The 13,118-nt window shown below is 47.3% G+C and overlaps 1 protein-coding gene across 1 annotated transcript in view; it reads left to right on the top strand.

Moving 5' to 3' along the window:
• LOC144108638 (putative chitinase 2) overlaps window positions 1-13,118 on the top strand; it is a 129,784-nt gene that overhangs the window by 9,682 nt on the left and 106,984 nt on the right. Inside the window, exons 3-4 of the mRNA XM_077641824.1 lie at window positions 1,926-2,247; window positions 11,735-12,070. Of these exons, the coding sequence (XP_077497950.1) occupies window positions 1,926-2,247; window positions 11,735-12,070 (658 nt within the window). The remainder of the gene's footprint in view (window positions 1-1,925; window positions 2,248-11,734; window positions 12,071-13,118) is intronic.

The raw sequence follows: 13,118 nt of genomic DNA, 5'->3' as shown, positions 1-13,118 counted from the left end.
TCATAATTTAGGGGTAAATAAAATACTCCATGATCTTATAGGGGACAGTGGATAGAGAAATGGGGCGATAATTAAACGGAGATTTCTTGTCACCTGATTTGTCCACTAGAACGACCTTCCCCCCTCTCCAGTCATCCGGTTGGCTTCCTGTTGCAAGGGACTGTGGGAACAACCATGACACGCATTCAACAGTGATGCACTTGGTCTTTTTTAACATTTTCCGATTGACTTCTTAAATTCCTGCTGATGACGAGAGCATCATATTTTCTCTTCTATATTCCTTATAGGAAGGCGTATTTTTACTTAGAACGAAATCGCGTGCTCCATTTACTTATGTCCCGTACAATATATTATGCACCTGAACATACATTCGAAACAATTCTGAAGTGAGACGGGATGAAACAAACGAGAAATCGCTTTAGGGAACACGTGCATTGTGACCATCGGCATGAATCTTCGTTTTCAAGGCGAAAGCCTTTAATGTCTCATGCTCGCGTCCGTCCGTTCGTTCATTACGCCCTTCAACTCGATAAGAAAAAAATCTTTTTGCACGATGGTATTCGATCCAGCTTGCTTCCATTCCGCAGCCGAGCCTGCTAACGACTACACTACTTCCTGCCAACGCATACGTAGTTCTCCTTGTTTAAGCCGCTGGAGAGTGTTTCCGGAAAAGCGTCTAATCAAACGGGTGCCTCTCAAACGCCCTTCTGTGTCTCCAGCTTTTAAGATTCACAAATAATTGTGTAGTCTTTAATCAAGATCTCAACCACTCATCAGTGACACAAGCAACAACCCCGCGCTGAAGGCTTTCCCCTCACTGCAATTTAGGTCCACAAAGTGCCCCCATGAATTTTTATTTTTGTAGCGGCAGGCCGCCATTCATCTCCTTGCCTTATTAATGTGAAATCTGCATTAAATGAGGGTAGAGCGCTCGAGCAGTGTGCACCATGCTTTGAAAACTGAAATTACAAAGCATGCCATGGTTTTCGGGAAAAGTCCTTGTGCATGCCAATGATGCTTTCAGGTTGGTGTGGCTCTGTTTCATCGCTAGCGCTACCTGTCCTAGCTAGAAGCGGCGACAGGTATCGATTTGTTAATAGCGAGACGTACTGCATGAACGCTCGGCGCAAGATTGACGCAGCCTGTACGGAGGGGGCAGAGGCGGACTTGCTAGTCTTTTGTCCTCTTGTATACTACCCACGATTCCTTATTTTTAGTGACTGTACGACGGTCTTATGCTGCAGGAGAGGTTTTTTTAAGTGCCGGGATTCATGCGTGCGTTTAAAAATATATTGATGTGTTTGACACTGCTAAAATCCTAACCGTCTAGCAGAATGCGTTCTAGAAGGCCTAAATGAGAAAAGAAGTAATAGGTGCTAGTTGTTTTGTGCTTATAACCAACAGAAGCCTTATAAGGATTGATTCTCTTGCTTATATAACTAGTTATCCTTCTCATAAACAGGTATGGACAGATATATAAAATACTTCACTGCATCACAGAGCTTCGATCGTACAGATTATAACAAGCGCCGCTCTGTCTATGTGTTGCCTCCTTGAAAGGCTGAAGCGGTGCTAGATCACCGTAGCTGGAGCTGATTTCCCACACGACGGCTTAAGTATCAGACATAGTCGGCGACATTTCAGAGGAGTGACATTACTTGCCGTGCGTCAGCCTGGTTTATGTACTGTGCTTTCTATTTGAGACCAGTCTGTAGGTTAAAACCTTAAGAGTGAGCTTTGCTGCATACCTTCTCTTGAAAGTGTGATGAAAACATCGTCCCGGAATGACGGCGGATGTAGTTTTGGACGCCGACGGAATGTCACTGGCAAATGTTCCAGCATGCATGGCTGCCATGGCCCCGTTATTATCGCTCTCTGTTGATGGCGTTTCGCAATTCCGGTTCTCATGGGACGCTCCGCGGCAGGTACTACCGGTCGGCGGACGCCGTCTACCTGCCGCTGCACATACCCTACGACTTCTGCTCCTCGCTCATCTATTCGTCCGTAGCCGTCTTCCACGAGGGCGTCCAGTGGCGGCGGCCCAGCCTCGACTCGGTGTTCGTGCCAAACTTGACAGACACCGGCCAATCGGCGATGAAGCACCGGGGTCACCCACGGCCCGTCTACCTCACGATAGGCGGCGAGCCAGAGGACAGCGCCAACTTCACCAAGGTTTTCCGCAATGACGAACGCCGCGCACGCTTCGCTCATGCCATGGCGGACTTCATGATCGACAACAAGTTCGCAGTAAGCCACGGAGCTTAGCGCTGCCATGTCCAGAATTCTTGGATAGAGTTTTGAATATTTCAATGCTGTAAAGTACTGTTAAGGAAATATTCAAAATTCCTCTCCATTCATTCGATACGTCGCTATATATTTCTTTGAAGGTTTACATCGCTCGCATCTTAAGAGTGCGATAGAAAAACGACGATTAACTTGAAAAAAAATATCAAAGACCTTAATACCAAGAAAAAAGTTGAAGTCTGCCGACAGAAAATCTGTCGATATATTGTTGCTATATGCAAAATCTTACAATATATGTAAAAACTACGTTCTTATACTCTCTATCGATAAAAGAAAATGCTTTTGTTTGCTGCATATAGGGAAACGACAAACAAAAATGGTTGCGATCTGTGATATTGCTCTCCCTGTCAATGCATAGACCGGCCATCATCAACAATCATATGGTGCTTTTTTGTAGGAATTGCAGGGAATATAACCAAGGTATCGTCCGTTTATAGAGTTCTTGTTCAAGAATGAGTAATTATATTTGATCAGTAATTCTGAGCCAAGCAATGATATTGACGTTCTAAATTTTGTGACACCAGGTCTCGACCACAGGAAAATGTAATAATTTGTGCGCAGTAATCAAGGTGACACTTCTTTGCTCTTCCTACACTATTAAAGGAGGTAACGCGTTCATTTTTGCTTTCAGCCTCTTGAGAGAGAGAGAGAGAGAGAGGAAAGACAAGGAGGTTAACCAGTAAAATGTTCCGCATATGAGAATTTTACTTCATCTCGCAAGTGTACTTGAGATCAGAAACTACACTTGACAACTAGATTGAAACCCCAAGCTCTCAACATTTGGAAATTTTTAATGAAAAAAATGCAATCTTCAATTTCTTTTTAGCTTCATAGACAAAGCCCCAGAAGAGGTCCTAGCATTTGTTTCAAATACATAGTGCAATATTTTTGTTGTTTTTTTGTGTCACATTCCCGAACATGAACATATTACTAGTTTTGCAGTTACTAAGTGAGGTTGTCAGCAACAATCGTCTGCCCCCAGAGGAAACTTTTTCAACCTCTCTAAGTAATAAAATTTTGCACAATGGGCTTGTAAGCATAGTACTTAGATAAGATTTGCGACACGAAAAGCTCTCTGCTACTTAACTAAATCTGCAACGCTTTAGCCCACTACTGTTAAAATTTTCATGATCGCTCTTCCGTAGAAGCAAAAATAGCAGCTCTTTTTCAAGACCAGACGAACAGGCGGGCAGGCGGGCAGGCGAGCAGGCATCTATTTCTATAAGACAGGGTGGAGACGAAGTATGTGGACTTAATCCAACAAAATATGGTTGTAGTACATCAGAATACTTTTGAAGGAAGACAAAAAGAACGCCGAGAGTAGAATGCGCATATACGTAGTATAGATGGGGAATACATCTAGTCATATCTATATATAAAATGAGCTATTACATGTAAAACAGAAAGCAGCTCAACGACACTGAGACACATAAGGAGGGAAAGAAAACGAAACAGACGCCTGCGCTGTCCCGTCTTCAAAAATTACTGTTACTTCTTTTCCGTCAACATGTAACAACTCGCATTATCCCTCTTTACTGTTTCGTATCCTTAAGCCCAGCCTAACGCTCGTTTCATTAAAAGGCGGGGGCGCCAAATCGTTAGAACAGAGAGGATAAACCGAGACCATGGGACCGTAACGAGAGACCGGAGAGATTCGGTCACGGTTACGTGGGTGAATTAATCCATTGAAGTTCGTGTTTCGACTACCTAAGTTTGTTCAGGAGATGCGCGGCTCTGCTGGTGTCACGAAGCTGCGAGCTTCCAGAGGACCTTGTTTTTGAAAGTAAAGCGTGACGGGAGGCCGAACGTCTCCTTGCTGATATAGAGGCGCCCCAGCTTCATGGAGTTGCGCTGTGAGCGTAGCCTGTGAAGATGCACAGGCGTGTACAGTACTCTCTTCTTGTGGCGTGACAACTGATAACTACAGTGGAAAGGTCGTGTGCAGAGGAAGTTATTAAGAGAAAAATTAAAATCAGTTAACTGCTTTTATTTACCTTTAAAATTAAGATTTCAACAGATTCCTACTTCAACGCACCTTTAAAAAAACATTTAACATTACAGTGCTTGCAGAATGTCTGGTTGCAAAGACGTCGCCTATGTGAGTTACAGCGTTGCGATCAATTTTAAAATTAAATATCGACGAAATCTGCTAGCTTCAGCGCGAAACGTAACCGCGTGCTAGAGATTTTCAACAACTTAACACCGGAAAGCATCTGCAATGAAGTCGGATGTCCCTTAAAGCTCTCTGGGGCGAACCTCCATAGTTTCCGAAAACCACAAAGATGGACGTTTTGGTGATGGCTGTATATCATAGCTCAGATAACTAAAGCAACCGCAAACAATTACTGCTCAGCGCTTGTCGTGTCTTTTTTATGGGCGTCTTCGTTTCCTGTGTTACGGTCCACAATCAGCATGAGCCCATTACATCTTCCATCCCGTCGGTGCCAGAAATTGTAGACGTAGTCATTTCTGGGAAGTTAAATTTCCTATTGATCTCCTCGCGAAAGGTAGATTTAAGGACCTCAAGGGGCTGAAAGAAAAATATGAGTTTCTGTTTTCGCTGCGCCTAGCATGCCGACGTGACATTTGTAGCAGTACACACGAACTGAGGCGTTTGTCAGCAGAACGCTAGGCTCGGTAAAACGAAGTACTGAATCCAAAAACGAGTCATGCCAAGGACTTTTGGCGAGTAAAAAGGATCAGCGAAAGTGGCTCACTATCGGTATGGCGGGAGAAATAAACGAGTAAAAATTTTACACGCGATGAGTTCTTGCGGAATCAACCGCAACCAGAGAGAGGAAATGGTCTGCCCCTCTTATTTTAGGCATCTCCGTGAACCGCACCGCTATGACTTCCGATTGCTTAGCTCTGGTGATCAATTACTTGTGCCTAACTTTTTTACTCGCCCCTGTGCTCTAAACTTAGCAAAAGATTCGCCATTGTAGTGAATGATCAGCAATAATGACAAACCCCTTCAGGCGTTCGACACGCTGCGGTGGCTCAGTGCTCATGGCATTTGGCTCCTGAAGCCCATGTCGCAGGTTCGAATTCAGAGCGCGGCGGCTGCATTTTATTGGGGGCAAACCGCTGAACGCCAGTATCCTTTGCAATGCCAAGGCGTAATAAAGAACGTCATACGATCGGTATCAATCCCGTGCCCTCGTCTACGCCATCTCGCACACACAATCGGCAGCATTGAGATGTTAACCCTCATACCATGATATAGCGTATCTTCCCATATTACAGTAGCTAAGCATGCTATAAAACGCCACACTATATCACACCACACCATAGCATACCATGCCATGCCATACCATACCATGCCAAGCATTGGATGCCAAACTTTACCATACTATAGCATAGCACACCATGGCATGCCATGCTGTGCTATGACATACTACAGCACACCATACAATGGCGAGGAGTGCCAAGCCGTCCTATACCATACCATATCATACCATATCATAGCATGTCATATCATAGAGTGGCATGCCGTACCAAACCATGACATACCATGCCACAGCATACCATGCTAATCAAAGTAAAACAGCGCGGAAAAAGACGAGGACGGAACACACACGACGACACGAGCACTGACTTTCAACTGGTGATTTATTACGCACATGTGTACATATACTATTCCCGCCAAACACTAAACAGAACAAAAATATGGAAGAGCACTGCGTCATCACTGAACATCTTAAATCTAAATTTCTACAAATGCATGCTCCAAAAAGGTGATTTTGCGGTTAGCCAGCGATAATGAGGGCTTGATAATTCATTCTGCACCCCCCTTGTCGAAGTTATATGCCTCTACTAGTATCCTTACTATCTGATCCTTATGTTTGAAGATAACGGATGTCTGATGAAACAATGAGGCGCACGTGTGCTTAGGCTGCCTGCAGTGCAGCGCCAAATTCTAACCGGCTGCCCGATCCAAAGAATTTTGATGCTCCCGCAGGCGTTCCTTAAGACATCGCCCAGTAGTAAGGGAAATAGTAGAGGCATATCACATTGACAAGGGGGGTGCAGCACGCATTAGCAAGCCCTCATTATCATTGGCTAACCACGAAATCACCTGTTTGGAGCATGTATTTGCAGCAAGGTAGATTTAATATGTTTAGTGATGACGCAGTGTTTCTTGAATATTTTTGTTCTGTTTAGTGTTTGGCGGGAATAGTATATGTACACACGTGCGTAATAAATCACCAGTTGAAAGTCAGCGCTCGTGTCGTCGTCGTGTTTGTTCCGTCCTCGTGTTTTTCCGTGCTGTTTAACAATGGATACTAGTAACCAACTTGCCCACCTTTCCGTACTGCTAATCCAAAGCATACCATACCTTGTCATGCAATGCATGCCATACGAGAGTATACCACAGCGCACCATGCCCATCCATACCATAGCGTACCATTGCATGCCATTTTGTAGCATAAGGATACAAGTGAAGGGAAAAGAGGTGCTCGTTATGGCACGGAAGCCAACAGCAACCGAAATCAAGGATCATAGGGGATGTCTTAGCATCCCCTATCTCGCACAGCTTCCGCCCTCACCATTCGACTACGTTCCTATGTGGCACTCGCGGTAATCACTACCGCCGCCGCTATGCAGGAGGGTGGCGCTGGTAAACATTCAAGGTTAGCTTACACTGCACATAAATACCACCGAACGCATGAGTTCGGACAGCCGTCACCGCAGCTCAGTTGATAGACCACCGGACGCGAAATTCTGAGGTCGTGAGTTCGAATCCCATCGGCGCCATGTGCTTGTTTTTCTTCTGCTTTTATAAATCTCAGATAAAAAAAACTACAAATTCAAAACGACGTCCCTTATGCTCTTTGGTTTCGGTGGCTGCTACCTTCCGTCATAACATACCATAGAACGCGATGCCATGCAATACCATACCAGAGCAGGCCATGCCATACCAGAACACGCCTTAGCAGAGCAGAGCAGACCGTACCATACCATACCATCTTCAAACTGTATAACCTTGAAATATTGCAAGTATAAATTATGTCAGAAATACCACACGTACAAAAAAAAAACAACGACGAAGCAGGAATTTTCCTACCGTCCCCAAGTTGGTCAGATACAAACAGCTTGTTTCTTCATAATGTGCGCACACTACAAAAGCTCTGAAGACTTTTGTTGCCAACATAGGTCATCGTACTCAACCCTGTCAGCATCGTCACTGTCCCTTGCCCTCAAGGGCAGCAGCTTCAGAATGTGGCGCTTGAGGATCACTGAAGACCCTCTTCGATGTGAAATGACAATTGGAAGAAGACAGCCGATAGGATGTGGCGTCCCGACTGGACGTGCGACGACAGTGTACAAAAAAATTAGTCCAATGAAGGGACTAATTTCAGCGTTCATCGCAAGAAAAAGAAATGCGTCTATGTTAAATCGGTCCGTTCTTCCACTTCACCCTTCATCTTGTCTCGCGAGAATCATCGTTGAGTTATCACATTTATTAGCAGGCTTTGGAAGGACTCCTCCCTCCAAGAAGAAGGCAAATTTGTTCAAAAATTAAAGCCCCTGTTAGGGATATTTTCTTCACGTATTTGCTCCGTACTGGCACAATAACGTAAAACGAAGCACGCAAGTGGTGGTAAAAGTGCGTTCCAGTGCGCTCACACATCGGAAGGCAATGCAGACGGCGATGGTACGGTGGACTCATCTTGCAGCTTCGATGCTCGCCTTGCCCTCGGCACTAGCGCCGCCGCGCGGTTGCCATTGTTCGCCAGGGGCGCTTTTATAGTTTCGTGACAAGATAATCGCTGGTGCGATGGGGTTAAATAGTTGAATACCCGCGAAGCGAGGCGGGAACCGTAGACACAGAGCACCGAAATCAGCAATTGGTCCCATTGGTAGCCCCGCCGCGGTGGCTCAGTGATTAGGGCGCTCGGATTCTAATAAGGAGTTCCCGGGTTCGAACCAGACCGCGACGGCCGAGTTTCAGTGGAGGCGAAACGCTGAGGCGCCCGTGTGCTGTACGATGTCAGTGCACGTCAAAGATCCCCAGGTGGTCGAAATTCTCCTGGAGCCGTCCACTACCGCACCTCTTTCTTCCTTTCTTCTCTCACTCCCTCCTTTATCTCTTACCTTACGGCACGGTTCCGGTGTCCGCCGATATGTGAGACAGATACTGCACCATTTACTTTCCCCCAAAACTAATTTACAATTCCCATTCGTGACAAGGCACAGCGCGCCGACCACAAAAGACCCACACTTTTGGCATGATGCTTGTCGACAACAAATCGTTTAATAAGACATTAAAGGTGCCGCTGACGAGCAATGATGAAAATAGCGTGGCATGGCCAATGCCGGATGATACGCTGTGAGGGTACGCTGGACCCTGGCTTTCTGCATGCGCTTCCACTGCTATACTCGGAGACAACCTCCTGTTGAAGCCACGAGCGCGCGCCACCAGCTTCAAATCTTCTCCCCCCCCCCTCTCTCTCTCTCTGTCTCCTGAGCGCGTGATCAGAGCACGCTTGTGAAAGCCCTGCGCCTCGCCGTCGTAGCTTCTACTGCACAGCCACAGGAAGCTGTCCCCGAGTATAGAGCTTGGTGGCTAGTACGTTGTGCACCATTTGGGTACTCCGCTTTACTTGTAAGGTACCTCTGCATCCGCCTCTATTATCGCATCGTTCCAATGAAGGCACGTAACCGCAAAATTGTGTAGAAGAGGCAACAAATCATTCTTACGTCTTGAGTAACCTATGCGGACACTCGTTCTCTTCGAACGGATGTAAATATTAGTGGGTTTTAGCACTGAAAACGCCTTCGTATCGCCGGAGAGAAGATAATCTAGTTTCCCTGACCCCTCACTCTTCTTACGTCCAGCACATAAGAGTCCGAGCCGCCGCGGTGCCTCAGTGTTTATGGCGCTCGGCTATTGACCCGAAAGACGAAGGTTTGACCCCGGCCGCGGCTGTCGAACTTCGACGGAGGCGAGGCCCGTGCACTGTGCGAAGTCAGTGCATGTTAAAGAATTTCAGCTGGTCGTAATTTTCGAACCCTTCACAACGGCCTCCCTCATAGCCTGAGCCACTTTTGGACGTTAAAGCCGTGAACCATAGTATTTTTGGGAGCCGCAAGTCTTCCAACAGTGTCACATTCTGCCATCTGGAATCAAAAGCTACAAAAAAATTGCAGCATGTTTTATAAAGCTATGCTGCTGTAATTTGTGGACCTTTATTTCTGAAAGCTGGACGTAAATGTAGAACGGCTGCTTTGTAAATCATTTTATACCACAGCGGTGGCCGAGTGGTTTAGCATCCGCCTCGCATGCGGGAGGTGCGGGGTTCGAACCCCAGCGCCGCCGGGCACCCACCGTTGATACAATCGGTAAAAGCTTTCCCCTGGCCTGGTGCTCGGCTAGTAAGGCCTAATATGCTTCGGAAATGGGTATTTGACCCATCCTTGAGTAATCGAAAACTACCTTGTGCCATGGCGCTCCTTCGCCAAGCCGCCCCTGCTCCATAAAAATCCATCATCATCATCATAGATAACTTTGAATTACGGGATCCGAGGTGATTTACTCGAAATCAGCTGTTTTTGCTGTTCCTGGAGTGCAGTGTTTGATACCCCTGTTACACGGGCACTTTGCAACGGCCGTTAACGCATACGGTATTTGAACGCCGTAACGGCCGTGGGAACGGAACGGTGGTGGCTGCGCACACACGGCACTTTCCATGTTCGGTCGGTTCCGACGGCTTATTACGTGACTCTTGAACATTTTACCCCGCCAACTCGAAAAAACATTTGTTTCTCTAGATATTTTTTGCACTGCATGCTGTACACTGTTTTTTTTTTTAACTATTTGCAAGAGTTGTTTGCAAAACTACACAGCGTGTCCACATTCCTCTCTTGCGAGCTGGTTGAAAAGCGCCGTCATCCCTGCGTACACGGGCGCAATGTGTTTCTGCGCTCGCAGTTCGGCAAGGTGATCCTGCCACACGTTGATGAGTAAATGCGTCAGTGACGCTGTCCGGACAACGCGTTTTTGCGCCGGCGCGCTCGCCTGCAGAGGGGACACGTTGCTGCTGGGAGCTGGCTATTTCACGACGAAACGAAAGGAAACGGCGGCGGAACGGAGACCGGCGAGCTCCGTAGATGTCAATCGCCGTTGGATTTCCAACGGCACTCGCGCTGCCGTGTAACTCCGCCAAACGGCCGTTAAAGTGCCCGTGTAACAGGGGTATGTGTTAGATGAAGAAGCTCTCATACCTAGACATGCCAACACCTACTAACGTAATAATAAGTGCACAGGGTGATTACAAAATGTACCCACTACATTGGTCATTTGTAAACCGTCCAGGGTTTCACTCAAGAAAGTAGAGTTTCTCTTGAACATCCGAGCACTTCTGAGAAGTGGCTTTAACCCTTTCGGACAAACGCTCAGCTCCATCGCAGCAGCGCTATCGATGCTTCACACATGGACTTCATACTTTTGCCAGAAGCGAACGTTTTAAGGTTACTAACCGTCAAACGAAAATATTAGCCAATTTCGATATTTGACTTTCATATTAATTATGAACAGAAAAGTAGGAAATTTTTTTTTCACATCTTAAACTGTAAACGTCGCTAATAAAGAGCGCTAGTCAGTTTCGAATAACAATGGAAAATCTCTTGCAAAGCATACTTCCGGCTGCATATTCTAACACACGATGCCGAATGTTTATTCGGAAGGCACGTAACAAGTGCCTGTTGTCTAAATAACCTGGAGTTCACAACTACGGCTTTCCGCTTAGCCCACGTGTAACTTTCGAAAATTAAAGGGATGCGCAAAGCACACTTCGAGAAAAAAATAGCTGTGGTTTAACTATTGCTGAACATAGAGAGCCAAAGCTGTGGTATATAGAGAGAGTAGACGCTGCTTGGCGTCTGTAATGTTGAGTGCTTTCCGTACACTGGATAGCCAGCCCGCCCGCCCTTCCACCCTGGCAGGTGGCAGTTAAATTAATGGCTTATCGCGAGAGGTTGATCACCCAATGACCGCAGCGACCTAATGCTGGAGTGCCACGTGTCTGCCACAACGTTGTAAGCGCTAATGCATGCAGCCCACATCTCTCTCTCACCATCGCCACGTACCTCAAAGCGCGATTGAGACGTCCACTGACCCAGGAAGCCAATTATGCGCCCTTCCTTGCCTTAAAATCATCGGCGTGTAGAACGTTAACGCCAACTCCAATGAACACAAAGGAAGCCGACGGCCTATAGAAAGAAAGGCGAGCGCTTGGTTCCGACGGATGATTGACGTCATAGCCGTCACGTAGTTCAAGGTCGGCTCAAGGTCAAACTCGCGCACACGGTGAAGGAGCTGCGGAGGGGAGTACTGAAGCTTTCTCTTTAAAATCCGGCCAGTGGCAGAAGCCGTTATCGAGTTTCATGAAGGGCTTCCACTTGTGAGCTATTCTGATTCTGACAGGGCCTGCACCTGGACTGGGACTATCCGCACGGCACCTGCGGTGACCGGACAGACAGAACAAACCTGTTCAGGTTTGCGCAGATGATTCGCAGCCTGCGGCCGGAGCGCTTCCTGCTGCTGTCGGTGCGGCCCGAGAGGGTGCACTTGTACGGACTCGAGCAGCTGCTGCCGCTGCTTTTGTACGTGGTGGTGGCGACACACAAGCCTCCGGCCGGTCGCCGCTCCTTCCCCACAGTCCAGTGCTCGGCGCCCGGCGACGTGGTCGCTACCACCATGGACCGCATACGGCGCTACTATGACCCCACCATGTGGACCCGCTTTATCTACAGCGTAGCGGTGAGCTCGATGGATCCATTTTTGGGACAAAAGCTAATTCCTTCTAAGCAGTATGAAAATGTGCGGTACACCGGACGTATGTTTTTCGAGGCTATTCTGGACTTCCTCAGAATATGCTCGAAAACCCGGTGCATATCAGCTATACGTCTGAGAAGTCTCAATAGGAAATTGTCTCTGGCGCCCGTTTGGGGTTAGGAGCGGGACCTCCGTTGATGTTGAGAGCTGGACCTCCGGGATGTTTGCACATACTTTGATGTAGGTTTTGTCACGGCCGTAAAGCGAGAAAACGAGCCCAATTCGATGCGTGGCAAGCATAATAATATTGATACCAACCTGCAAGGATGGGAGCGGGTTTATTCACATGACCAAAGTGGGGATCGCGGACGTTACGGAATGGTGAGCGTCTGTGGGCCCGACAGCTCAGTCCTCGCGCTCATCGACTCTACGTCGCATCTTTCTGATTTCACTGCAGCGCGGCGTAACACTTTGCCCTGATTCGCCGCGGTGGTCTAATGTTTATGGCTCTCGCCTGCCGGCCCGAAAGACGCGGGTTCAATCCCGGTCAAATTTCGATGGAGGCGAAATGCTAGAGACCCGTGTACTGTGCGATGTCGGTGCACGTTAAAGAACCTCAGGTGGTCTAGATTCCCGGAAACCTTCACTTAGGCGTCCCTTATAGACTGAGTCGCTTTAGGACGTTAAATTCGCTTAAACCAAACTAAACACTTTGCCCGGATCAGTCGGAGCTTGTTCTCGAGCGAGTTAGGCGGCGTTGCGATCGCAGCGCTTCAGGTGTGCTACGTGAACAACCAAGGTTTTGCGGATTCGGCGATCACATAGGTAACATTTGTAATTATGTAGTCGACGTCCCTGAGGCGATCTGGAAAGACTAAAGGGCCGCAGTACTCCGAGAGGAATTCCTGGTGGAGACCCCATCCACGCACTGGAGTGCAGAGCAAAACGTGGTCACCTGGCTTGCACATAACCACATTGTGTCCACTTTCGTAAAAGCGTTTGTTGCGATTTGTAACGGAAAACGGAAAAATTA

Source organism: Amblyomma americanum, chromosome 10 (assembly GCF_052857255.1).
Source record: "Amblyomma americanum isolate KBUSLIRL-KWMA chromosome 10, ASM5285725v1, whole genome shotgun sequence".
Lineage (NCBI taxonomy): Eukaryota > Metazoa > Arthropoda > Arachnida > Ixodida > Ixodidae > Amblyomma > Amblyomma americanum.
This window is presented reverse-complemented; position numbering and strand designations above follow the sequence as displayed.